This window comes from Eutrigla gurnardus (genome assembly GCF_963514095.1).
Source record: "Eutrigla gurnardus genome assembly, chromosome: 21".
NCBI classification, from domain to species: domain Eukaryota; kingdom Metazoa; phylum Chordata; class Actinopteri; order Perciformes; family Triglidae; genus Eutrigla; species Eutrigla gurnardus.
This window is the reverse complement of record NC_139932.1, coordinates 16,471,200-16,495,713: the sequence shown is the minus strand read 5'-3', so window position 1 is coordinate 16,495,713 and position 24,514 is coordinate 16,471,200. Positions and strand designations below refer to the sequence as shown.

General features: G+C 46.3%; 2 protein-coding genes across 6 annotated transcripts; both read right to left on the bottom strand.

The window, feature by feature from the left end:
* Positions 1-203: 203 nt before the first annotated feature.
* cped1 (cadherin-like and PC-esterase domain containing 1) lies at positions 204-13,300 on the bottom strand. 2 transcript variants are annotated; one of them, XM_084038286.1, is made up of 21 exons: positions 12,376-13,300; positions 9,727-9,901; positions 8,341-8,435; positions 8,178-8,262; positions 7,135-7,219; positions 6,894-7,041; positions 6,685-6,812; positions 6,423-6,495; positions 6,070-6,195; positions 5,550-5,654; positions 5,332-5,435; positions 5,176-5,249; positions 4,689-4,875; positions 4,387-4,558; positions 3,562-3,661; positions 3,344-3,480; positions 3,041-3,261; positions 2,869-2,970; positions 2,518-2,605; positions 1,998-2,144; positions 204-1,739 (listed from the first exon to the last, which is right to left on the bottom strand). In XM_084038286.1, exons 1-21 carry the CDS (start codon positions 12,604-12,606, stop codon positions 1,518-1,520), a joined length of 2,805 nt encoding a protein of 934 aa, XP_083894412.1. In that variant the 5' UTR covers positions 12,607-13,300; the 3' UTR covers positions 204-1,517. The 2 variants fall into 2 exon arrangements, with proteins under 2 accessions (XP_083894412.1, XP_083894411.1); XM_084038285.1 differs by having other exon boundaries at positions 3,344-3,661.
* A 2,873-nt stretch (positions 13,301-16,173) lies between these two features.
* On the bottom strand, positions 16,174-23,976 carry ing3 (inhibitor of growth family, member 3). Of its 4 annotated transcripts, none has more exons than XR_014599108.1 (13): positions 23,839-23,976; positions 23,625-23,696; positions 21,924-22,024; positions 21,772-21,837; positions 21,005-21,101; positions 20,856-20,927; positions 20,592-20,708; positions 20,346-20,509; positions 19,973-20,166; positions 19,629-19,821; positions 18,776-18,814; positions 17,505-17,676; positions 16,174-16,619 (listed from the first exon to the last, which is right to left on the bottom strand). XR_014599108.1 is itself a non-coding variant. In XM_084038293.1 (13 exons), exons 1-12 carry the CDS (start codon positions 23,864-23,866, stop codon positions 17,560-17,562), a joined length of 1,260 nt encoding a protein of 419 aa, XP_083894419.1. In that variant the 5' UTR covers positions 23,867-23,976; the 3' UTR covers positions 16,175-16,619; positions 17,552-17,559. The 4 variants fall into 4 exon arrangements, 3 of the variants coding, with proteins under 3 accessions (XP_083894419.1, XP_083894420.1, XP_083894418.1); XM_084038293.1 differs by having other exon boundaries at positions 16,175-16,619; positions 17,552-17,676; XM_084038294.1 differs by having other exon boundaries at positions 16,175-16,604; positions 17,552-17,676.
* Between the last annotated feature and the right edge of the window lie 538 nt (positions 23,977-24,514).

The window sequence follows — 24,514 nt, the reverse complement described above, 5'->3', positions numbered from 1 at the left end:
AAACGTAGTCATTTTTTCATTATCGACTAAAAACAAATTCAGTGTAAAGTTCTTCAAATACAAATTTAACATTTTTAACTTCCGAAATAAAACCAACTTACGAGCGTTTACCGGAGTCTCGTCACATTTCAGCCGCGTTCCTTCTTTTTAATGAAATGACTGTTTGGAAGGTTTGTAAAGTGAATCAGGTGGAAGGACTGAGCTGATAAAAAACACTTTAATCAAACATCAAATGACATTTAAGTGTATGAACACAATTTATACTCTTTACAAAAATAGTGACTTTGTAAAAGTTTGCAGTATAAAAACATGAAGTGAGATTTTTAAAGATTCGTGGAATAAACATAATGAAGAGTAAAAAATAAAAACAGAGTTGACTTCACAGTTGTGTTTGTTATTGATGGTTTTTGTTTGTTTTTGCTTTCTGGTAAACATTTTCATATTGAGCAACATTCATATAAATATTCTATTTTCCTGCATGTTGAACACGTTGAAAGATAAAAGTACAAAATACATCGATAGAAAAATATAGAAAGATGAGCAGAGAATCAACGTTTCTTTCACATGATAAACACAGTTATCATCGAGTCTTTCTTCTGAATATAATCTGATATACAATAAAGTCCACAACTGAGGGATATATATGGAGGAGAGAGGAACAACATCAGTCTGCTATTACTGATCAATATTTACACTTGATAAGACTGAGGACATCCATCAGACCACAGAGAAACACAGCAAATAACTAACTAGTCCACTAAAACTAGTTAGTGTTCATCAGAGACTAGTTAGGGTTCCCTAAAACTAGTTAGTGTTCATCAGAGACTAGTTAGGGCTCCCTAAAACTAGTTAGTGTTCATCAGAGACTAGTTAGGGCTCCCTAAAACTAGTTAGTATGCATCAGAGACTAGTTCCTAAAACTAGTTAGTATGCATCAGAGACTAGTTAGGGTTCACTAAGACTAGTTAGTGTGCATCGGAGACTAGTTAGGGTTCCCTAAAACTAGTTAGTATGCATCAGAGACTAGTTAGGGTTCACTAAGACTAGTTAGTGTGCATCAGAGAGTAGTTGGGGTTCACTAAAACTAGTTAGTATGCAAGTATGGTTTTGGTCTCGAGCTAATATGTTTTCTATAACTCACTTGTATAAATTAGATTAAGGCTGATATTAAAGTTATGACACATCAAGTCATGCATATCTTAGCACTGGGACCAACACATGATGCTAGCCGGCTAGCAACCAACAGCCTAGCCTCTTAGCCTTGCCTAGCGTGGTAGCTTTAAGATAGCTGGGCGCTCCACCTGGTTAAATTGTCACTACTTGTGCATTAATAACGAGCGTTTATACATATTTGTATGAGAAACAAGCAGAATCATTAGAAACTACCTGTAAATGCGTTAATAACGTAACGTAACACTGTAATCTATAGATTATAATCTTTTTTATAATCTTAGACTTTAAACTCAGGAAGTTTACCACACACACACACACACACACACACACACACCGTTGGGTGTTTAGTTCCTGGTTCTGGGACACAGGCGGCTCAGCAGGATCTCAGAGTACACTTGGTTGACTGGTCCTCTCACGTGATAGGACGAGGCTTTAGGCCACGCCTCCTGGCCCATGTCCAGCACGGCTGATTGGCTACTGAGTTTAGGTCCAGTTCTGGTGAATCTGGTTCTGTTGGTTGTGGATGTCGTGTGGTCAGAAAGCATGGAGGACCAAAGCTTCTCCACCTGAGAAGACAGAAGACGAGCAGCACCAGGTTTTAATGTTTGATCACAAGGTTCATGGGACACATCTGATTGGTCCGGGACATTTCTGATCTGGTTCAGCTGATCCACATCAGAGGTTTGTCAGACTTGAGTCTGGAGAGGAAAGCTAACTTTTCATTGGTTCACAGTTAATTTTAATAGAGAAGACACTGCTAAATATGGAGATTATTTTCTGCTGACTTGACCTAAGGGAACCACTAGAAACAGGAACCGTGGTACCTCGTGGAAGTGGCAGGCACATTGTCCCTGTAGGAACTCTTTGTATCGACCCATCGTGATGCTGAACGTGTCGATCACCTCGTACCCATGATGCTTTGCTGTGGTGATGATTTTCTGGTTCTCTCTGTAGAGATCCTGGATCTCAGTCTGGAAGAACAGAGGAGAGGCTGTTTGAATGATACGGAGAGGACAGAAGAGGTTTTAAAGGAGCAGTGTGGAGGATTTAGTTACACAGTGACATCTAGTGGTGAGGTTACAGATTGAACCAATTAAATACGTTAGAGAACTACAGGTTTGTCCTTCTGGGCTACCGTAGGAACATGGCGGTGCGACAGGTCGGACTCTGTGAAGGACCTGCTCCCTATGTAGACTTATTGTGTTAGCTCTCTAAGCTAACACAACGATGCTAAGTTTCAGGAGATTATATACTAATAAAAACAAAGTTCTGAATATTATATCTATTTCAAATGCTTCACACGGCTCATCGAAACATGGTGCAGGACCGGAAACACAAACATACCAGACTGAGGGACCGGATCCCGTCTACAGGAAGATGGAAACCCATCCCAAGAGATTTCACCAGCACCAGAACATCACTGAGAGACTCCCTGAGGAGGAGGAGGAGGAGGAGTTGTAATGGTAACCACAATCTTGACCTTGATAACTGTGCTGACTGATGAGTATATTGATGGTAGCGGGCCAAACCCTGTAACGTCTTTAATCTACAGTACTGGACTGGTGGGGTTTCAGTGCTGTAGTGGATCTAACAGGAGTCATTACATTACAATCAGAACAGAAGTACCACAGGGATCAGTGTTAGGTCCTCTGTTATTGAGGGTATGAAAACTTGAACTGGAACTTGAACACTCACCTGTTCAGCACCTCTCTGACTGTACTGAGGTGATTGGTGTTGAGCCATTGGACTCCGCCTACCACCAGGACTGTCAGGTTAGAGTTCACTAGAGGTCGTGACCTTCAGGGAAGAAACTCATTAGGACCTGAATGTCACATGACCTCTAATTAATAGCCTACCTGTTTCTCACCTGTCAATCAGCTGCAGCAGAGCCTGTCTGAAGGTGGGCCTCCGGTTCTTCTCCAACCAGAACTGGGGGTAGTACGAGTAGCTGACCAGAGTCCGGCCCCCGTTCAGGTTCCTGTAGACCAGTGTGTCGTGAGCTTTCCCCCAGTCCTCCAGACTGGAGTTCACCCGCTCCATCAGGAAGAACATCATCCCACGATTGGTTGAGTCGCCGATGAACAACACCTGAGGACAGACGGGAGGATTCAGACACTTGGTCTTGGACTAGGGACCAGGTGTGGGACCAGGTGTTTTGTCTCAATGTCACCTTCCTGTCCGTCAGACAGTCCTGCAGCCGGGGACGGTCCACTAATGGGTGATAACAGTCGTCTGGTTGCCAGGCAACCTCCCTCCAATCACACGTCCTGTTGTCAGAACAGCTGAGACACGGAACCACCCACTGACCTAAGACAGGTGAGACAGACAGACAGGTGAGGCAGACAGACAGGTGAGGCAGACAGGTGAGGCAGACAGGTGACATCAGACCTGGTACATGTCCTGAGATGCAGGTCTGAATTGAACTCTGAGTCCTGATGAAAGGCTGAAGACCACATTTCCGACCAGGCTGAACCAGCAGACCACAGTCCTGAAACACACAGAGTCAACATGATGGTTTTAGTCTCTGATCTCCATCAAACACATGTTCACTTCTGTCCTTGTTCACCTGAACACAGCACTGAAAGGAAACCTGAACACAGCACTGAAAGGAAACCTGAACGCAGCACTGAAAGGAAACCTGAACGCAGCACAGAAAGGAAATGAAGTGTGTCTCTTTAAAAGAAGCTTCTTTGGTGTTTTGACACCTGAAGCAGGTTTTCTTCTTCTTCTTCTTCTTCTTCTCCTTCTCGTCCTCCTCCTTCTTCTTCTCCTTCTTCACTTTAAATCAAAGCGTTCTTCTTCTTTGGTGTGACAGATCTCCGGCAGGCGTCGTCCTTCCCGGTCAGAGGTCAAACAAACCCGACCGGCTTGGGGCCCTGTGGGAGCCGCCACGTCTGGCCCGACTTCAGAGTCACCGCTGTCTCTCACACACACACACACAGGTTTCCCACCGCGGCGCTACATTCTGCACGCCGGCGTCGCAGCTCGCAACAAAGTGCAGCAAGAAAACTTAACAGGGATTTTCTTGTTCGTACCTGAGTTCAGAGTCGGAGCTCAAACAGACTGGTCTGGTCTGAGATCAGCTGCTGCCATGCCACAACACACCCACACCAGGAGCAAGACCAGGACCACCACCGCATATATGTATACATATTGTATGTATATATATATATATATATATATGTCACATCCTGCCCAGAGCAGCAGACCTACCTGCAAGAAGCTGCAGGTCACATGATCCCCGAACATGGGCAGATTGGGTCGGCTCTCACGGTACACATGGACAGTGTAGATCGTCATGACGACGGGCTCCGCCCGGCCGTCATCATCCGTCACCAGGATGCTGATCCGACTGTTGCCGAGGCCGACCGGGTAGTTCGCCGTCCTGGAGAAGGAAACAAGTCGGGTTACTCCCTGCTGGACATTTAAGTGAAACTCACAGTGACCTTGACCTTCGACCTCCAAAATGAACTGTGTTCATCCCGAGTCGTCCGAGGTCGGAGTCCTGGTCTCACCTGGGGCCCCGGTGCTCGTCCAGGTGGACCCGGCAGGCTGAGCTGACGGGCTCCGGCTGAATTCGAACCATGATCGTATCGAAGGTGACCTCGGCCCGATACTCCTTCACCCAGGGGCTGAAGGGCGGAGTCAGGGTGAGGGGGGGGTCACTGTAGATCTGCTTGAGGTGGGGGTCTAAGCAGGGACCTAAAACCCAGTTCAAAGCATCAGAGCACAGCGATCCTTCAGTTATCCTAAACCTCACCTCGCCATGGCAACTGCATACTTCCTGTTTGCATCCCTAAAGCATTATGGGTAATGTAGTTTTATAAAACGGTTTTCAAGCCAGAATTGTGAGCAGCTGATGTGAAACCGGGTTCAAGTTTTCCACCATAGCCCTGATCAGGAAACTGGACTTCAAAATAAAGTGGTTTCTACTTTGTTCTGTGGACCCACTGAGAAGAGACCCGTGGTCCACTGTGGGACCAGAACCCACCAGTGCCTCACCTCCACCTGCAAACCCATCCTGGGAAGAAGACAGAGCTGGCTCCTCATTGGTCCAGTCTTCTGGCTCATCAGTTCTGCAGGTAACATGAAAAATAATTTAAGAAGAAGAAGAAGAAGAAGCTCCCAGGAGGAAGATTAACGGACTGGTGTCCTCACCTGTAGGTCTGGTTTCTCTGAAGCTCATAGTAACGGCTGATCCCCATCAAGAGGTCTGAGACCAGAGGACCAGAGGACGAGGAGGACGAGGACATGGGATACAACTACAGAGGGAACAGATCATATGAGACCACGACAAGAGCAAAGAAACTCATTGTGTTTCTCCCGGTGAGACGTTGGAGCACCACATGGCTCCATTCTGGGACACCTGCAGTTACCAGTTGGAAAGCTGAAGGCGTCTTCATCTGCCGCTGAAACTGGAGCAGAAGAAGAAACTCGTCCTCTGACAGACAGATGCTGTGTGTTCCTCTGCAGCCACCGTACTGACCAGAGACAGGCAGACAGACAGACAGGCAGACAGACAGTATTTACTTTACAGAGTGTATTCTTCTTCTCTGTTTTATAAAGATACAAATACATTTCTGGTGTGAAAAAAGTACCAACAGGGTAGAAACACACAATATCACTGTTAATATAATGATATTGTATAATTACAAAGATATAATCATTTTTAATTTCTTCAGCAAAAAAGACTTATTAATATTCAAACATAAGATGATTTTATTATATGAATGAACTTTCTTGATTTTATAAAGTCTAAAAACATAAGAATAAAGAATAATTGATCAGTTTCACTCTGTCCTCTTTCACTGACAACTGTCTTACCTGTCTCACCTGTCTTACTTGTCTCCCCTCTCTCACTTGTCTCCCCTGTCTTATATGTCTCCCCTCTCTCACCTGTCTCCCCTCCAGCTCTGAGGACAGGTGCAGGAAGTGGAGTGTGTCCTCCAGGATCAGGTCTTTGGTGATCTGTCCATCAAAGGTGTCGTGGCTCAAAGAAGAAAAGGTCAGATCAGTTTCCACCTGGATGAGGATGAGGATGAGGAGGAGAAGAAGAAGAAGAAGAAGAAAACATTGACCTCTAGTGGACATGTCCCGTCAGTGGACCTGAAGGAGAACTGATCTGAACCAGCCTGATCTGGCACTCAGACCCCTCAGAGAGACTAACCAACAGCTTTTTATTGATTACGTATTTCAATTGAACAGCTTGAGAGGGAAATCAATGTTTTGAAGGCCTTGATATCTGTTACCTTGACGATGACAGGTGAGATGGAGCCGCTGAACAGCAGAGTGAAGGTCAACAGCTGGTAACACAACACACACCTGCAACGCACCATCAATCAATCAATCACTCAATCATTTATCAATTGTCTAAGGTGTCCTCTGATTGGACGGTTAACTCCGGTGGACACTGTTCTGTCCTGTAATTGGACAGTAAACTGAGGTGGACACTGTTCTGTCCTTTGATTGGACGGTGAACTCCGGTAGACATGCTGTTTGTTAGTGTTTTACCTGCTGATGGTTTGTTGCTTGTGATTGGTCGACACGGCAGCCAGCAGCACTTCACCAATCACCTTCTTTATCTGCCCCAAAGCATCATGGGAGGTGGACGGTCCCAGCCGCTGCAGGAAGTCCCAGAGCTGAAGAGCGGCAGAAGGAAATGTCTAAATATTTGTAATAATCGGAATAATAATAATTAATATATAATACAGGTGATCAACCTTTGCAGGCCGCCCCCGCTGCTCCTGATTGGTCATCACCACGCTGATATCATGCAGGAAGGAAGTCAGTGGCTTCACTGATGTCACCAGGATGTAAACATTCACCATGGCAACCAGAGAAGGAGGCGGAGCTCCGACAGGCGAAGTACTGTCAGTGACAAGAAGAAGATCAAAGAGTGTACACACAGACAGGTGGTGAGACAGGTGGTAAAACTGAAGATCGCCTCATTAAAATTTGCACCTGTCGGCGTCCACTGAGTCCTCAGGAACCTGCAGCTTCTGATTGGTCGATCCACAGGCATGTGGCTTCATGGGTAATTCAGATCCTGAGACAGTGGAACAGAAAGAAACAGGTACGTGACTCCTTGAAGCTGCTAGCTGACACCAGGTCAGCTGTTTCCTATGTGACTCATCTGTCAGGTAACAGGTCAGCTGTTTCCTGTCAGGTAACAGGTCAGCCGTTTCCTGTCAGGTAACAGGTCAGTCGTTTCCTGTCAGGTAACAGGTCAGCTATTTCCTATGTGACTCACCTGTCAGGTAACAGGTCAGCTGTTTGCTGTCAGGTAACAGGTCAGCCATTTCCTGTGTGACTCACCTGTCAGGTAACAGGTCAGCTGTTTGCTGTCAGGTAACAGGTCAGCCGTTTCCTGTCAGGTAACAGGTCAGCTATTTCCTATGTGACTCACCTGTCAGGTAACAGGTCAGCTGTTTACTGTCAGGTAACAGGTCAGCCGTTTCCTGTTTGACTCACCTGTCAGGTAACAGGTCAGCTGTTTCCTGTCAGGTAACAGGTCAGCCGTTTCCTGTCAGGTAACAGGTCAGCTATTTCCTATGTGACTCACCTGTCAGGTAACAGGTCAGCTGTTTACTGTCAGGTAACAGGTCAGCCGTTTCCTGTGTGACTCACCTGTCAGGTAACAGGTCAGCTGTTTCCTGTCAGGTAACAGGTCAGCCGTTTCCTGTGTGACTCACCTGTCAGGTAACAGATCAGCTGTTTCAAGTCAGGTAACAGGTCAGCCCTTTCCTGTCAGGTAACAGGTCAGCCGTTTCCTGTGTGACTCACCTGTCAGGTAACAGGTCAGCTGTTTCCTGTCAGGTAACAGGTCAGCCGTTTCCTATGTGACTCACCTGTCAGGTAACAGGTCAGCTGTTTACTGTCAGGTAAAAGGTCAGCCGTTTCCTGTTTGACTCACCTGTCAGGTAACAGGTCAGCTGTTTCCTGTCAGGTAACAGGTCAGCCGTTTCCTGTCAGGTAACAGGTCAGCTGTTTCCTGTGTTACTCACCTGTCAGGTGTGCGTGGGTGTAGAAGTGACAGAGACCTCCGCCTGCATCTGAGAATGCCTCCATCACCGTGGGCAACAAGTTCACCTGAGGACACAGAGACTCAGGTGAGTACCATGTGACTCAGGTGGAACCATGTGACTCTCTGACGGACAGGTGTCTCACCGTCTGATGGCGCTGCAGGTGAGAGAAGGAGATTCTCCTCAGACAGCTTCTCTCTGAACTACTGAGACACAGCAACAGGCTCCACCCACTCACACCTGTAACCACAGAGACACAGACAGGAAGTCACACCTGTAACCACGGAGACACAGACAGGAAGTCACACCTGTAACCACAGACACACAGACAGGGGGTGCAGTCGAATAGTCTTTTTTGCTTAGGAAGGTTCCTAACTGAAGAAGTGACCCGGAAGTAAACAAGTGGCTGCCATGATAAGAGCCGTTCGGATTCTCTAAATGAAAAGGAAAGGAGCTCCAATGCTTCCTTTCAGAGCTCCTTTAGCATAGGATGCAACGGACCTTCCTATGCGAAAGGAAAGGAGATTACACCGACCCACAATTCTTTGCGAGAGCAACATTTAAAGTGCCGCACACCTCAGCCGTTCATGAAAACAAACGATATGCCTATTTACATATTTAACAATGACTTTCATGCAGACATATAGTATTTGGAATAGTTTTGATAAATGTGTGGACAGTGATAATTGAATGGTATTTTTTTATTTATTGACAAAAACGAAACTAAAACCACAAATGAAATGTAAATAAAGCAAGAGGTCAAACAGGAAGGAGGAGCTGCTGGACCTGAAGCCGGTCAGTGAACCAGCTGTTTATAAAACCAACATGTGGAGAAGTGGACGATGCGCTTTTTGTAGTCCATTATTGTAGTTTCTCCAGCGCAGACGCATGTCTATCGCCGGTGCCGATCATCAGCTGTCAATCATCAGCGGCCGCGTTATAATGACGTAGCTTAGTGAAAGTCCGGTCGGATTCTCTGAGCACCGCGGTCGACTTTTCCTAAGTCCTTTTGAGTTCTCCTATCGCCTTTCCTTAACCCCGTGACGTTTTCCCCAGAGGTCAAGGAATAGGAGTTAGGAATAGGAGTTAGGACCTTATTTTTTGACCATTCGACTGCACCCAGGCTCTCTTCACAGAACCAGATGACCAAATAAGGAGTGAACATGTGGAAGTGATTGAGGAGGAAACAGGAAATGTTTATCTGGAGGTTTGGACGAAGACGGAGCTTCGACTGTTTGGTTCCAACAACACAGAGAGACTAAAATACTGTAGTACTTATAGTAGAAGTACACGGGTAAAGGTAGAAGTACACACATGAGATTTATGAGGTACTAAAACTCTCTCAGTCTTTTCTTCTTCACCTTCTGGAAGACATGAGGCCCCGCCCCCCTGTTTACACAGCCGTCAATCATGTGACACACCTGTTCTTTCCATGGTGGTCTGGTCCTGGTCTGGTTTATATATATTACACACACACACACACACACACACACACACATATTCTATATATAGACATAAACTGTATTGTTACCGTGGTTTGTTCTGAGGACTCTGCTGGTCTCGGCGTATCTGGACAGCTGGACCTCGTAGTCCATCTGCAGCAGGACCTGCTGATACAGCTGGACTTCCGGTTCAGAGACCAGGTGTCGACCTGTCAGGACCACGGCCCGACCCTGGCGGGGGGGGCGTTGGGACCAGTCCTGGACCTTAGGGAGAGAGAGGAGGACACGGATGTTTTAAAGTTTTATTTATACATATTATATGTAAATACTTCACACAAAGACTGGAGACAGGGAGAAACCGTTAGCCTAGCTTAGCACGAAGACGGGAGACAGGGGGAAACTGTTAGCCTAGCTCTGATTAAAGAAGGTTTTGTTTTGTTGGTAAGGAAATCTCTGAGGTTCCAGAAACCAGAGAGATAAGTGAGGAGGAGAGAGAAAGAGATAGAGAGAGAGAGAGAGAGAGAGAGAGAGAGAGAGAGAGAGAGAGAGAGAGAGAGAGCGAGAGAGAGAGAGAGAGAGAGAGAGAGAGAGAGAGAGAGAGAGAGTGTGTGTGTGTTTTGGCTCTGGTTGAACTGTTTCACATCAAAACAGGAAACATAAAAAGGACTCAAGAATTTGCCCACAGAGATGAAGTACTATTAAAATACTACAGTTCCTCTCTGACCTCCTGAAGTATTAAAGTACTATTAAAGTCGTACAGTTCCTTTCTGGCCTCCTAAAGTATTAAAGTTATATTAAAGTACTATTAAAGTATTACAGTTCCTCTCTGGGCTCCTGAACTATTAAAGTACTATTAAAGTTAGGTTAATCATTGGGAACAGGTTCTTTATGATCAGCTCCTGTGTGTATATATCATACATACATACATACATACATACATACATACATACACAGTGTGAACACGACCTCTGACCTCCTGAAGTATTAGAGTACTACTGAAGCACTGAAGCTGAACTTTTGTCCACAAACAGAAACACTAACGAGGTCTCATACCACAGACTCATCTTCATCATCACATGACCTGAGGCTCAGACCACATGACCTGAGGCTCAGACCACAAGACCTGACCAGCTGATCTCATTAAGACAACATGATGAGAACTAAAAGAATATGGTATGATGATATGACAGAATGTGATGATGTCATATTCTCTATATGTTAGTGTGATGATGTCAGAGGTGACCACCAGAGTCGGCACTTTCAGTTCCATGAGACCAGTATGGATCCTGGACGACGACCGTTCACGTCTGACCAGGTAGATCGCCATGGTAACTGATGCTGCACACCTCTGGAGATTAGAGATCAGCTGGTGTACAAGCCCCGCCCACTGACCAATCAGAGTTGGACGGTGAGCTCATATTCCACCAATAGGAAGAAGGTAAACAAACACTCGTATTATAGTTTCGTATTATTCATGTTGTCGTAGCTTCTACTTCTGTTCATCAATCAGAATAACATAATAATAATATATTATTATGTTATTCATATTCAAACAGGATTTAAACAGTTCAGCTGTTTGATGTTTACGTCTAAACAAGCAGCTGACGACCCTGGTTTACTGGCGTCACTAAACCAGCCTGTCAAGATTAACAGCCTGGCAGTGTGTGTGTGTGTGTGTGTGTGTGTGTGTGTGTGTGTGTGTGTGTGTGTGTGTGTGTGTGTGTGTGTGTGTGTGTGAAAGACATTAACACTGGGTTCCTGTCAGCTGCCAGTTTACACTCAGTTATCTGTCAGGAACTGGATCCTCGGCTGATTAATGACACAAACATTTATATCAGGGACACTTAAAATACCCGACCCGGTCTACGCCGGGACTCTCTGAACGGAGGCGCCTGATTGGTCCCTGCAGCTGCCAATCGTCCCGAGGCAAAATAAAACCCCCGGTGCACGCAGCCATTGATCCCCTCATCATCTAAAAATACTGGAACAATGTGCCAGAAGGGGCCTCGACCCAGCATGCACCACGCTTCCTCTTTACCTCCCCATAGATAACTCCATTCAGAAAATACTCATTTTAAGCTCAGCGGCTGAATAAAACACCAAACGGCACTTATTACACTGAATATTTACTCTTTAATGAAGGTTTGTGTTGAAACAAGATTATTATTTACTGGTGAAATGATTTAACAGCTTCATGATTTGTGTTACAGACTCTGACAAGATATTTAAACAGCCAAACAAATCTTAAAGGTCACTTTTATTAAATTAAGTTTGTTGCAGGCTCTTAGAATAATTTCAAATACTCAGGTTTTGAGTGAAGTTTCGTCAGAAAGACTTTATGTATTTATATTAACGAGCGTCTGAATGCTTCAGTTGACAGATACAAACATCTTGAGGTGGATTTTAATAACGGTAACTATGTCAGTAAGCTTTTCCCTGAGTTTCGTCCTCATCTCTTCTCTTCCTCAGCAGACCAAGAGATGACCACACGACTGTCAACGGGGATCTTTCTCAATAACACACTTGATTTCATGGAATTAAACGGTTGAACATGTAAGCTTATGTCTGTTTTATCTCATTTTCTTAAAAGGACATTTAACACATTTGAATGTAATTTAATTGTTGGTGTTACAGCAGCATCACATCACAGGTGAACACACACACACACACACACACACACACACACACACACACACACACACACACACACACACACACACACACACAGGTCAACTTACCCATGTGTCTCCCTGCAGAGTCTCCAGAGTAGAAATAAACCTCCTGGTCTCCTCCATCAGGACATCATCCGATGACTTTCTGCTGGGCTGCTGTAGTCCGGACCGGAGCCGGTTCCGGGCCACCATCAGGGTCTGGTAGAAGAGGCACACTGCCACCCCGAGCAGCAGAAGGGGGCCAGAGCAGGACCTGCGGCGGAGCAGAACGCCGGCTGAAGCCAGGAGGCACCGCATGAGAGGAAGATCTTTACTTCACATCCTCATCTTCATCCCAACGATGGCTCCAGACTCAAGTCTGGAGGGTTTCCTCCAGACATAAAGGGGGTCTGGATTTATTCAAACAAGCTGCCTGTTGATGCCGAACTGACCAACAGACCCATCAGAAAAGGAAGAGGAAGTATAGGAACCCGGGACTTAAGTCCAAACAGCTTCCCCAATAACCAATCAAATCTTACAGCGCACTAATTCTTCATGCGGACGCTCAGCGCGCAGCGGAAGACGCGCCGCGACGCAGCAAAGTTCGCTTCGGAGCAGCCAACGCGCATGTCGCCTGGTCGCGCGGCTCTGAAGACGAAGGAGCCACGTCCCGTCCGCGGACGAGGACTCCGAGGAGAACCGGGATCAGAACGAGATCAGAACAGGACCGTCCCAACATGAAACAAAGTCCAAACACATCCTTAATCCGACACACGACACCGCGCAGCGCCGGGAGCTAAAAGTGGACGGAAAGCGGATGAAGTCTGGTGTGGGAGAGAAGTTGAAAACAAGCAGCCCGGCGGTGGAGTCCGGCTCAGACCATCTGGTTTCACTTAAATCCAGCAGAGAGGGAGGAGGAGGAGGAGGAGAGGCCTCGTTGGTTCAGTCAGTCCTCCAACCGGGACACAAACATTCGGTTCTACACACAACAGGATCCAGAGCGTCTCTTCAGGTCTGGTCCGGACCTCCTCCTCTTGCTACTGATACACTCAAGTTATTTCTGGAAAACACACACACACACACACACACACACACACACACACACACACACACACACACACACACACACACACACACAGTGTAGTACTCGGTTCTTCTACTGCAGTGAAAGTACTAATACTCTGTTACAAGTAAAAGTAATGAAGCAAAATAAATTATAAATATTGATGGCTGGTTTCCCATCGGGATCAATAGTTCTGATAAGAATCTGATCACATGACCAATGGCCCAGTTCCACTCTCCTCTTCATCATGTCCAGCTGTGTTTACATGCAGCAGCAGGAAGGGGCGGGGTCAGGGCAGGGCTTCCTGCTTGACAGGAAACAGTAGAGAAGCAGTGAGACGTTAGACCTGCTCCTGATGTTAGAGTCCTTCATGTGGAATAGAAGTAGTACAAGTACAACGCTATACCTCCGAGATGTAGTAGAAGTAGAGGAGCAGGACATGTCTGGTTCACAGGTAGTCCAGCTCCTCCAGGATCCACATCCATACATGAGGTCACAAGAAGGACTGCTGTAGCTCCCAGCCTGTCTCAAGAGCCTGGAGGAGGACCAGGACACCATCATCACCCCAGGAGACCCGCCGTCACCCCAGGAGACCCGCCGTCACTGCAGGAGACCCGCTGTCACCCCAGGAGACCCGCTGTCACCCCAGGAGACCCGCTGTCACCCCAGGAGACCCGCTGTCACCCCAGGAGACCCGCTGTCATGCAAACTTAACTCTTCCAAACTTTTGACTCTTCCTCCACTTGTAAATGTTTGACTCTCGTTCTACTTGTAAACGGTCGACTCTCGTTCTACTTTAAAACGTTCGACTCTCGTTCTACTTGTAAACGTTCGACTCTCGCTCTACTTGTAAACGTTCGACTCTCGTTCTACTTGTAAACGTTCGACTCTCGCTCTACTTGTAAACGTTCGACTCTCGTTCTACTTGTAAACTTTTGACTCTCGTACTTGTAAACGTTTGACTCTCGTTCTACTTGTAAAGGTTCGACTCTCGTTCTACTTGTAAACGTTCGACTCTCGTTCTACTTGTAAACGTTCGACTCTCGCTCTACTTGTAAACGTTCGACTCTCGCTCTACTTGTAAACGTTCGACTCTCGTTCTACTTGTAAACGTTCGACTCTCGTTCTACTTGTAAACGTTCGACTCTCGTTCTACTTGTAAACGTTCGACTCTCGTTCTACTTGTAAACGTTCGACTCTCGTTCTACTTGTAAACGTTCGACTCTCGTTCTACTTGTAAACGTTCGACTCTCGTTCTACTTGTAAACGTTCGACTCTCGTTCTACTTGTAAACGTTCGACTCTCGCTCTACTTTTAAACGTTCGACTCTTCTTCTACTTGTAAACGTTCGACTCTCGTTCTACTTGTAAACGTTCGACTCTCGTTCTACTTGTAAAGGTTCGACTCTCGTTCTACTTGTAAACGTTCGACTCTCGCTCTACTTTTAAACGTTCGACTCTTCCTCCACTTGTAAACGTTTGACTCTCGTTCTACTTGTAAACGTTCGACTCTCGCTCTACTTTTAAACGTTCGACTCTTCCTCCACTTGTAAACGTTTGACTCTCGTTCTACTTGTAAACGTTCGACTCTCGTTCTACTTGTAAACGTTCGACTCTCGTTCTACTTGTAAACGTTCGACTCTCGTTCTACTTGTAAACGTTCGACTCTCGTTCTACTTGTAAACGTTCGACTCTCGTTCTACTTGTAAACGTTCGACTCTCGCTCTACTTTTAAACGTTCGACTCTTCTTCTACTTGTAAACGTTCGACTCTCGTTCTACTTGTAAACGTTCGACTCTCGTTCTACTTGTAAAGGTTCGACTCTCGTTCTACTTGTAAACGTTCGACTCTCGCTCTACTTTTAAACGTTCGACTCTTCCTCCACTTGTAAACGTTTGACTCTCGTTCTACTTGTAAAGGTTCGACTCTCGTTCTACTTGTAAACGTTCGACTCTCGTTCTACTTGTAAACGTTTGACTACCCTCTGGTTGACGGGTTGCTACCAATGCAGTTACCAGATGTGGTAGAGTAACCAAACATTGTACTCAAGTAAGCGTATTATCAGTTCAGAATAATATGACTCAAGTAGAAATAAAGAGGGCCTGGGTGTGCTACATTTAACAAAAGTAATCACATTGTGCATTGAATAAAAAAGTAACGAGCAGAACGTAGCACAATGTAACAGAGTAAAGGTAGCATTTCTTCTTCACAAATACACTCAAGTAAAAGTAGGTTCCATTAAGACTACTCTTACAAGTACAATTTATCCGTTAAGTTACTGAAGAAATGTAATGGAGTACATTTAACACGTTACTACCAATACTTGCTAGCTACCTACTAAGATGACTTTAACACTTAGCTGTAGTTGACCTTGAATTATGAAGCTCAAATTGTTAGCAGCTTCAACACCAAAATCCACATGGATCCAGATCCACTAAGGGTGCCGCTCTGCTGCTTGTGTTCCTTAGATCAACCTGCGCTCCTCCACACTAAATATGTTCACTTCCTTCACTGGTTGCAAAAATCCAAGGTGGCGACGGCCAAAATGCTGAACTGGAGGCTTCCAAACCTTAATCCATAAACCAACAGGTGATGTCACCATAACAATGTCCACTTCCTCTGCACCATCTGAATAAACCAGGAAATATGTTATTTCCTGGTTTATTATATTAATTAAGTTTATAGAAATTAAATTAATATACTTCTAACACACAGAAAACAGTCTGAACTCTGAACACATTTCACCAACGTCAGCCTGGAAATGATAGAAGTTCAAACTACAAGTCAACAGATTATTAAACATCTCGATCATTTTATTGGACAATTTTAGAGACACGACGTCAATTCAAATGGACAGAGACAGACAGAGGCTAGGGTAGTATAGTCAAAAAAATAAGGTGCTAACTCCTATTCCTTGACCTTTGGAGGAAAACGTCACGGGGTCAAGGAAAGGTGATAGGAGAACTCAAAAGGATTTAGGAAAAGTCGACCGCGGTGCTCAGAGAATCCGACTTTCACTGAGCTACGTCATTATAAAGCTGCTGATGATCGGCACCGGTGACGTGGGTCTGCGGTGGTGAAACTTCAATAATGGACTACAAAAAGCACATCGTCCACTCTTCCCCATGGTGTTGGCTTTATAAGCAGCTGGTTCTGGTCCAGGCTTCAGGTCCAGCAGCTGCTTCTGGTCCAGCAGCAGGTTCAGGTCCAGGTCCAGCAGCTGCTTCTGGTTCAGGTCCAGCAGCTCCTCCATCCTGTTTGACCGTTTGCTGTATTTACATTTATTTTGTGGTTTTAGTTTAGTTTCTGTCAAACATTTGTAACATGATTGAAATAAATAAAAATATTAAATTATTATCACTGTCCACACATTTATCATCACTATTTCAAATACTATATGTCTGCATGAAAGTCATTGTTAAATATGTAAATACACATATTGTTTGTTTTCATGAACGGCCGAGGTGTGCGGCACTTCAAATGTTGCTCTCGCAAAGAATTATGGGTCAGCGTGATCTCCTTTCCTATCGCATAGGAAGGTCCGTTGCATCCTATGCTAAAGGAGCTCTGAAAGGAAGCTTTGGAGCTCCTTTCCTTTTCATTTAGAGAATCCGAACGGCTCTTATCATGGCGGCCACTTGTTTACTTCTAGGTCACTTCTTCAGTTAGGAACCTTCCTCAGAGAAGAAGACTACTCTACCGCAGCCAGAGGGTCTGTGTGAACCAACGGCCACCTGTGATTGGTTCACACACACAAAGTCAGAGGAGACTCTGCAATCAGGCTTCTGTAGTTGTAGTCCAACAGCTCATGTTTGTAGTCTTTAAACTCCAACAGGGAAGAGGAGCATGGCTTCATGGGAAAATGTTTAGCTCTGAGATGAATCAATAAAGAGGGTTATTGATAAGTGATACCAGCTGTTCAGCATGAAAAACACAAGGACTAGTTTGTTGTTGAATAATCCGGATCAATACGTTTATTTGTTTAAGCTCCTTGTTTAACAGTTTCATCTCAGTACCCAACAGAAGATTGACATTTTAATATCAGACACATGACTTTAATTTGACCAAATAAAATCTGATTCATGGAGTCAGAATCACCAGCATGTTAACTCTATATAAAAATAAAAAACAAAGTATGTTGGGATGATAATGACCGGTGAGTTATGTCCTGAAGTCTGTGAGCAGCCTGTTGACCTCTGACCTGTTCCTCTATTTGTGGCGGCTGCCTCTCCTCTTCATGGCGGCCGTACACTGAGGACAGAACCACTTCCCTTTGGGGGCCTCGGTCAGACCCACGCAGCCGTAGTGGAACCACTCGATGGGGCACTGAGGGCAAGACCAGGACCAGGATTATGGATCAATAACCATATGGTCAGCAGGCAGATCAGAACCATTCAGGGATCAATATCAATGACTCACTAAACGATTTTATCTGGACCCTCTGATGATGATCATCCATCCATCCTTCCATCATCCATCCATCCATCCATCCATCCATTCAGTCAGTCATCCATCCATCCATCCATCCATCCATCCAGTCATCCATCCATCCAGTCATCCATCCATCCAGTCATCCATCCATCCTTCCATCATCCATTCAGTCATCCATCCATCCAGTCAGTCATCCATCCATCCATTCAGTCATCCATCCATCCTTCCATCATCCATCCATCCAGTCATCCATCCATCCATCCATTCAGTCATCCATCCATCCTTCCATCATCCATTCAGTCATCCATCCATCCATCCAGTCATCCATCCATCCATCCATCCATCCAGTCATCCATCCATCCAGTCATCCATCCAGTCAGTCATCTATCCAGTCATCTATCCATCCATCCATCCATCCATCCAGTCATCCATCCATCCAGTCATCCATCCAGTCATCCATCCATCCAGTCATCCATCCATCCATCCAGTCATCCATCCATCCAGTCAGTCATCTATCCATCCATCATCCATCCATCCAGTCATTCATCCATCCATCCAGTCATTCATCCATCTCCATCCATCCATCCATCCATCCAGTCAGTCATCCATCCATCCAGTCATCCATCCATCCATCCAGTCAGTCATCCATCCATCATCCATCCATCCATCCAGTCAGTCATCCATCCATCCATCCAGTCAGTCATCCATCCATCCAGTCATCCATCCATCCAGTCAGTCATCCATCCATCATCCATCCATCATCCATCCATCCATCCAGTCAGTCATCCATCCATCATCCATCCATCCATCCAGTCAGTCATCCATCCATCCATCCTTCCATCATCCATCCATCCATCCATCCAGTCATCCATCCTTCCATCATCCATCCATCCATCCAGTCATTCATATTATTGTTATGACTGGAATGTTGATGAATCCTCATGAGACCGTTAACGAAATGTATTCTAATGAAATCAAACATAAATATACTCACATCTGTATTATCACAGCCCACCATTTCTCCATAAGACACCTGCAGATATGAAAGATGTCAACATGGTCACGTTCTGTTGGGCTGATCATGAGCACAATCATTATGTCACGATGGTTCTGACATCATCAACGTGTAGCTGACATCATCAAGACGGGGCATCGGGGCCCGTACCTGGTTACAGACGGGGCATCGGGGCCCGTACCTGGTTACAGACGGGGCATCGGGGCCCGTACCTGGTTACAGACGGGGCATCGGGGCCCGTACCTGGTTACAGACGGGGCATCGGGGCCCGTACCTGGTTACAGACGGGGCATCGGGGCCCGTACCTGGTTACAGACGGGGCATCGGGGCCCGTACCTGGTTACAGATGCAGTATCGGGGCCCGTACCCGGTTACAGATGCAGTATCGGGGCCCGTACCCGGTTACAGATGCAGTATCGGGGCCCGTACCCGGTTACAGATGCAGTATCGGGGCCCGTACCCGGTTACAGATGCAGTATCGGGGCCCGTACCTGGTTACAGACGGGGCATCGGGGCCCGTACCCGGTTACAGATGCAGTATCGGGGCCCGTACCCGGTTACAGATGCAGTATCGGGGCCCGTACCTGGTTACAGATGCAGTATCGGGGCCCGTACCTGGTTACAGACGGGGCATCGGGGCCCGTACCCGGTTACAGATGCAGTATCGGGGCCCGTACCCGGTTACAGATGCAGTATCGGGGCCCGTACCCGGTTACAGATGCAGTATCGGGGCCCGTACCCGGTTACAGATGCAGTATCGGGGCCCGTACCTGGTTACAGATGCAGTATCGGGGCCCGTACCTGGTTACAGATGCAGTATCGGGGCCCGTACCTGGTTACAGATGCAGTATCGGGGCTCGTTGGGGTCGTAGGTCCAGTCCACCTGGCTGTTGGCCTCGGCCTCTGGAAGAGCTGAGGCCTGCTGGGAAAGCTCCTGAGCCAGTGCAGACGAGGAAGAGCAGGACGACAGGGAGGAAGAGGAGGACGATGAAGAGGACTGATGGTTGGAAGACTTGATGCTGCTTCTGGAAATAAAACATAAACAGACAATATTGGTGTGTTTCCTCAGTGAGGAATATTCACATCCCTTCTCTTTGTTGACCATATAAGCGGATGAGGACTGTAACCGTGATCACTCTCTGGGGTTGCATGACACAGATGAGGGTCAGGTCTTACTTGGACTTGCGTCCCCGAGAGTCGGAGGCGGCAGTGGTGGGGGTGAGGGTCTGGGTCAGGGTAGAGGCCAGTGCAGAGGAGGAGTACCCGGTGTTGTCCCGGGACAGGGTGAACTCTCTGCCCAGCTGGAAGTCGTTGTTCTTGATGGCTTCGTAGCTGGCCTTCAGACTGGACGTTCTCCTGCCCTCTTTCATCTGAACAACACAAACAACCATCCAACAGCTGACTCCTTCAGGTCTGGTCCCGCCCCAATAACCGCCCACAGATCCACTTTACTTTGATATCAAACAGAAAAGCTGGAAGAGAACTCCTCTGTGCAGCAGGAACCTCTGCTTTTAAACAGACGTGGGTCTACGTGGTCTCGGGTCCTCACCTGAGCGGTGGCCTGGACGGCCTGAGCAGCAGCCATGGTGATGGCCCCGGCCCCGGCCCCGGGCCCCGCCGGCAGCGAGCTCAGGTTGTAGGAGGCCAGAGGCTGAGAGGAGTTCACACTGTACACGTTGTTGGTGGACGAGGACGTGCTGTTGGTTCGGCAGCCTGCAGGGAGACAGCTCACAGTGAGACGGGCAGGGAGATGGGCAGACAGGGAGACTGGCAGGGAGACGGTCGTCATGTCTACCTGGCGTGTTCTCCTTGGAGGCGTCGGACGTGAGCGTGGACAGCAGAGCCTCCGACTTGAACTTCTTCTCTGGAACGTGTTCGGTGGTGTGGTGGGTCGGAGCGCTGTACTTCCTCTCTGTGACATGTGACCAAACATCACCACCATGTGACCAAACATCACATCATCCTGACACTCATCAACAATGTTTAACAATCCCTTTACATTTAGTTAAGAAATAACACACACACACACACACACAGAGATATGAAGATCAGTACTCACTCTCGGCGGCGGTGTGCGAGTGAACGTGATGGTTGTTGACCGGCTGAGACGGACTGTCCATCTCCAGAGACCCTGAGGACGAGACGGAGACAGCAAGTTAAACGCACTCTGCTTCCTCCGATACGAGGATCAATAATCAATCATCTCACGTCTCTCCAGGATCTCCGTGATGCCGGCGTTGTCGGCCTCCAGCTCCATCTTAAACTTGGCCAACTCCTGGTCCAGTTTACGCAGGTGGCGGTCCACCTGGAGACACAACCAATCGCAGTCTGAGACGTCACCGCCACAGTGAGATGACATCACAGCGTAGCTAACAGGAAGTTCACTCAGAACATCGTTTACTTCGACATTTTCATTCGATCCCACTGAAATGTTCATGAGTTCACACAGAGAAACAACATTTACTTATATTAAAAATAATAATACATCCCAACGCCGGTTACTATTTATTACCTAAACCTTTTTAAAATAATATTAAAAAGCACGTATTTGGTAAAGAAAAAGGTGCGAGTATCAATAAGCGTATTGTGAAATCCGTATGAATTCAGATTGTTGTTGAGACACAAAGACGGATGGAAATACGGGACCGGAAATTCTACATACTTCGGTAGCTTTTTTTTTTATCCAGATGTCCAAACAACAATGTTGACATTACAGAGAAGAAATGAACTACGTCTTATTATCATCATCATCATCATCAAGTGTATGACTGCCCCCTGGTGGCTGACTGACAGGCTACAGGTTGGAAAGACAGTTTGAGTCCAGAGAGATGATGTTACTTTGTGTGCTGTTGAGAAATTTAGGTGAATTAATAACATTGAACAACACGTACAAGGTTCCACCTGGTCTGGTTCTGTCCTCCTCACTTAGTTTAGCTCACCATGATCCAACAACAATGGAGGACACGTTTACTCACCAGATCATAAATCTGATTGGCCAGCTGGACTTTCTCATCTGCATCTTCCAAAGCTTTGTAATAATCCTGAAACACAGTTATGAATACACGTGAGTATACATGTAGTGTTGTAAAAGTTGTTGGTAGAAATTATGTTTAAATAAACACCTTACCTTCTTAATGACCTCCATCTGTTCTTCTCTCCACTCCGGCTTATTCTTCTTGGCGTTGACGAAGAACTCGATGACCTTCTGCTCCAGCTGATCGGTGGCGTCTGAAAAAAAGACACTCGTCAGAGACCTTCACGGTTATTAAAACGTACATTTATATCCACTTCACTTCATGTCCTAAATAAGACCACTTCACACAAACAAACCCACATGGACATTTTAAACTAATACATGAACAAATATACTGTGAAAGTAATTCATAAACTATAACAAGCTTCTGCCATTTGAGGTCTGAATCTTCTGGTGAACGTGCACCAAACATTATAAATAAATAAGTATATACACGCACACACAGTTTTCTAGCATTATTGTAACTCTGCTGGCTAACTATATTATAATAATAATAATAATAGTTTATATTTGTTTCCAGGGCTGTGTCCGAAATCATTCCCTACTCCCTATATAGGGTAGTTCTATGGAGGGCACTATATAGTGGACTCAAAGGCAAAATGAAAAACACTTTCGGACACTACTCGGGGGATTTCTTTGGGCGCCGTTGATGACGTTGTTCCTGACGCATAATTAATACGTGTCAGATTCCGCCAACGGCTCTTAAGTCTCACGCAGAGAAATTACCAGGATAATTATTTTTTTAATACATATTCGTTGCGAAAATTTACAAAACCAAAAGAACGAGTCCTCCAGCAATAAGGGGATTCCGTGCCCGTCTCATTTCTTGAGAAAAAAATAATTTTCAATAATGAGACGATCACTACATCGTCCTCACTGCTATTTTTATTTTCAACGATCCCGATCGGGTCCAGGTGGACTTCAGGACCAGGTTGCAGCACTACCGGCACCCCACATTTCCGCGATCCACCAGACCTGAACAGGCTGCAGTCCATCCCCGACCCCAAACTCCTCAGCAATCGCTCGCCACAATCTGTCCCTCATCTCCGCATCTTTATAGTTTTCAGACTGTCATACGGCGCTTTGGTTTGAGTGACGGTTTTTGATGGACGAAGACCCCGCCACCGCCTCTCGCCGGCCGGCCGCCACTCACCCAAGATCTCATAAATACTTAATATATCTCGTTTTTTTTTAAGTAAATAAAGGAAAACATCACACTTTGGCCGTTTGTGTCGTCTTGTTCTGCTCTGCAATACATATATTAAATATTAATATTTATTATTGTACGATTATTCATATTTCCTCCGCTTTTTCCTGCTCTCTCTCCTCTTGTTCCTTCGCGATTTGTCTTTCAGCGCAATGCATGATGGTAAAATTTGCTCGGCTAGTGACCATCGGCTGTACACTACTTTTCACGATGCATTGTGGGAAACTTTGAGTGTACTATATAGGGAATAGTAATGTTCACTACACATTCGGACACCCCTACAAAATGGCGAACTCCCTATATAGTGCACTATGTAGGGAGTGGGGAGTGATTTCGGACACAGCCCAGATGTTTTAATATTAATTAGGGAACCAGTCATCAGTTATGAAGCGCAACAAACAGGTGGTGTTCCCTCAAATAATGTCCCCGGTGTAACTTCCGGCTGTTAGCCGGTCCGCTAACACATGCTCATCACAGTCTGACGGTAAACATCGCTTTATTAAGCCGCTGCGGGGCCGTTAGCCGTGTTAACCCGGGTGTTAACGTCCGTCCCCGGGGGGTGGACCCAGGTGTGGTGCTGTACGTACTCTGAACCTGCAGGTCCATCTCCCTCATTTCCGTAAACCTGTCGCGGAGGTCCATGGGAAGCTGCTCGATCACTGCCAGGAGGAAAAAACACGGTTACGCTGCTAGCTCAGCTAGGCTAACGGCCGGAGCTGCTCGGGCCGCCGAATAACACACATCTAATGCCGAAAAGGCGCCGATAAGGCCGCCGCCGGCCGGCCGGAGTCCCATACTCACTCTCGAGATAATCCTCCAGGTACAACATCGCGGCAAACTTCTCGTTTCTGGCGTTTTATGGAACAATTTTCTTCTTACAATATGGCGCCGCCAGCCGCTGTCTCCCTCACCAAAATACGCCAAGCAAGTGAGGTCAGAGATGATGACGCAGGCGGATGTCGGTGTTCCGATTGGTTGAAACCTACGCGGACGTTGATAAGCGTTTTCAGAACAAATGCCTTGTGGGAGTTGTAGTTTAATAGACGCCGAGCGCGTTTCTTTTGTAAAGCGCATCCCCAAATCAGTCCCAAGACATTTAACTTGAAAGTACTCTCTATTATTACTCTACCTGTCTGTCTCTACATGTCAACCCTGTGATATACTGGTTACCTGTCTGTCTCTACATGTCTCCCTGTGATAGACTGGTTACCTGTCTGTCTCTACATGTCAACCCTGTGATATACTGGTTACCTGTCTGTCTCTACATGTCTCCCTGTGATAGACTGGTTACCTGTCTGTCTCTACATGTCAGCCCTGTGATAGACTGGTTACCTGTCTGTCTCTACATGTCAGCCCTGTGATAGACTGGTTACCTGTCTGTCTCTACATGTCAACCCTGTGATATACTGGTTACCTGTCTGTCTCTACATGTCTCCCTGTGATAGACTGGTTACCTGTCTGTCTCTACATGTCTCCC

What these genes read in the sequence shown, in the direction of transcription:
- cped1 (XM_084038285.1), bottom strand. Translation starts at nt 12,606, where the DNA reads ATGCGGTGCCTCCTGGCTTCAGCCGGCGTTCTGCTCCGCCGCAGGTCC. An exon ending in GACTCAGTGGACGCCGACAG is followed by an intron (nt 7,042 to 7,134) that starts GTGCAAATTTTA and finishes TGTCACTGACAG; the next exon opens with TACTTCGCCTGTCGGAGCTC. An exon ending in GGATCCGGTCCCTCAGTCTG is followed by an intron (nt 2,145 to 2,517) that starts GTATGTTTGTGT and finishes CTGTTCTTCCAG; the next exon opens with ACTGAGATCCAGGATCTCTA.
- ing3 (XM_084038293.1), bottom strand. Translation starts at nt 23,866, where the DNA reads ATGTTGTACCTGGAGGATTATCTCGAGA. An exon ending in CCAATCAGATTTATGATCTG is followed by an intron (nt 21,102 to 21,771) that starts GTGAGTAAACGT and finishes TTGTGTCTCCAG; the next exon opens with GTGGACCGCCACCTGCGTAA. An exon ending in TGGGCTGTGATAATACAGAT is followed by an intron (nt 17,677 to 18,775) that starts GTGAGTATATTT and finishes TCTTGCCCTCAG; the next exon opens with TGCCCCATCGAGTGGTTCCA.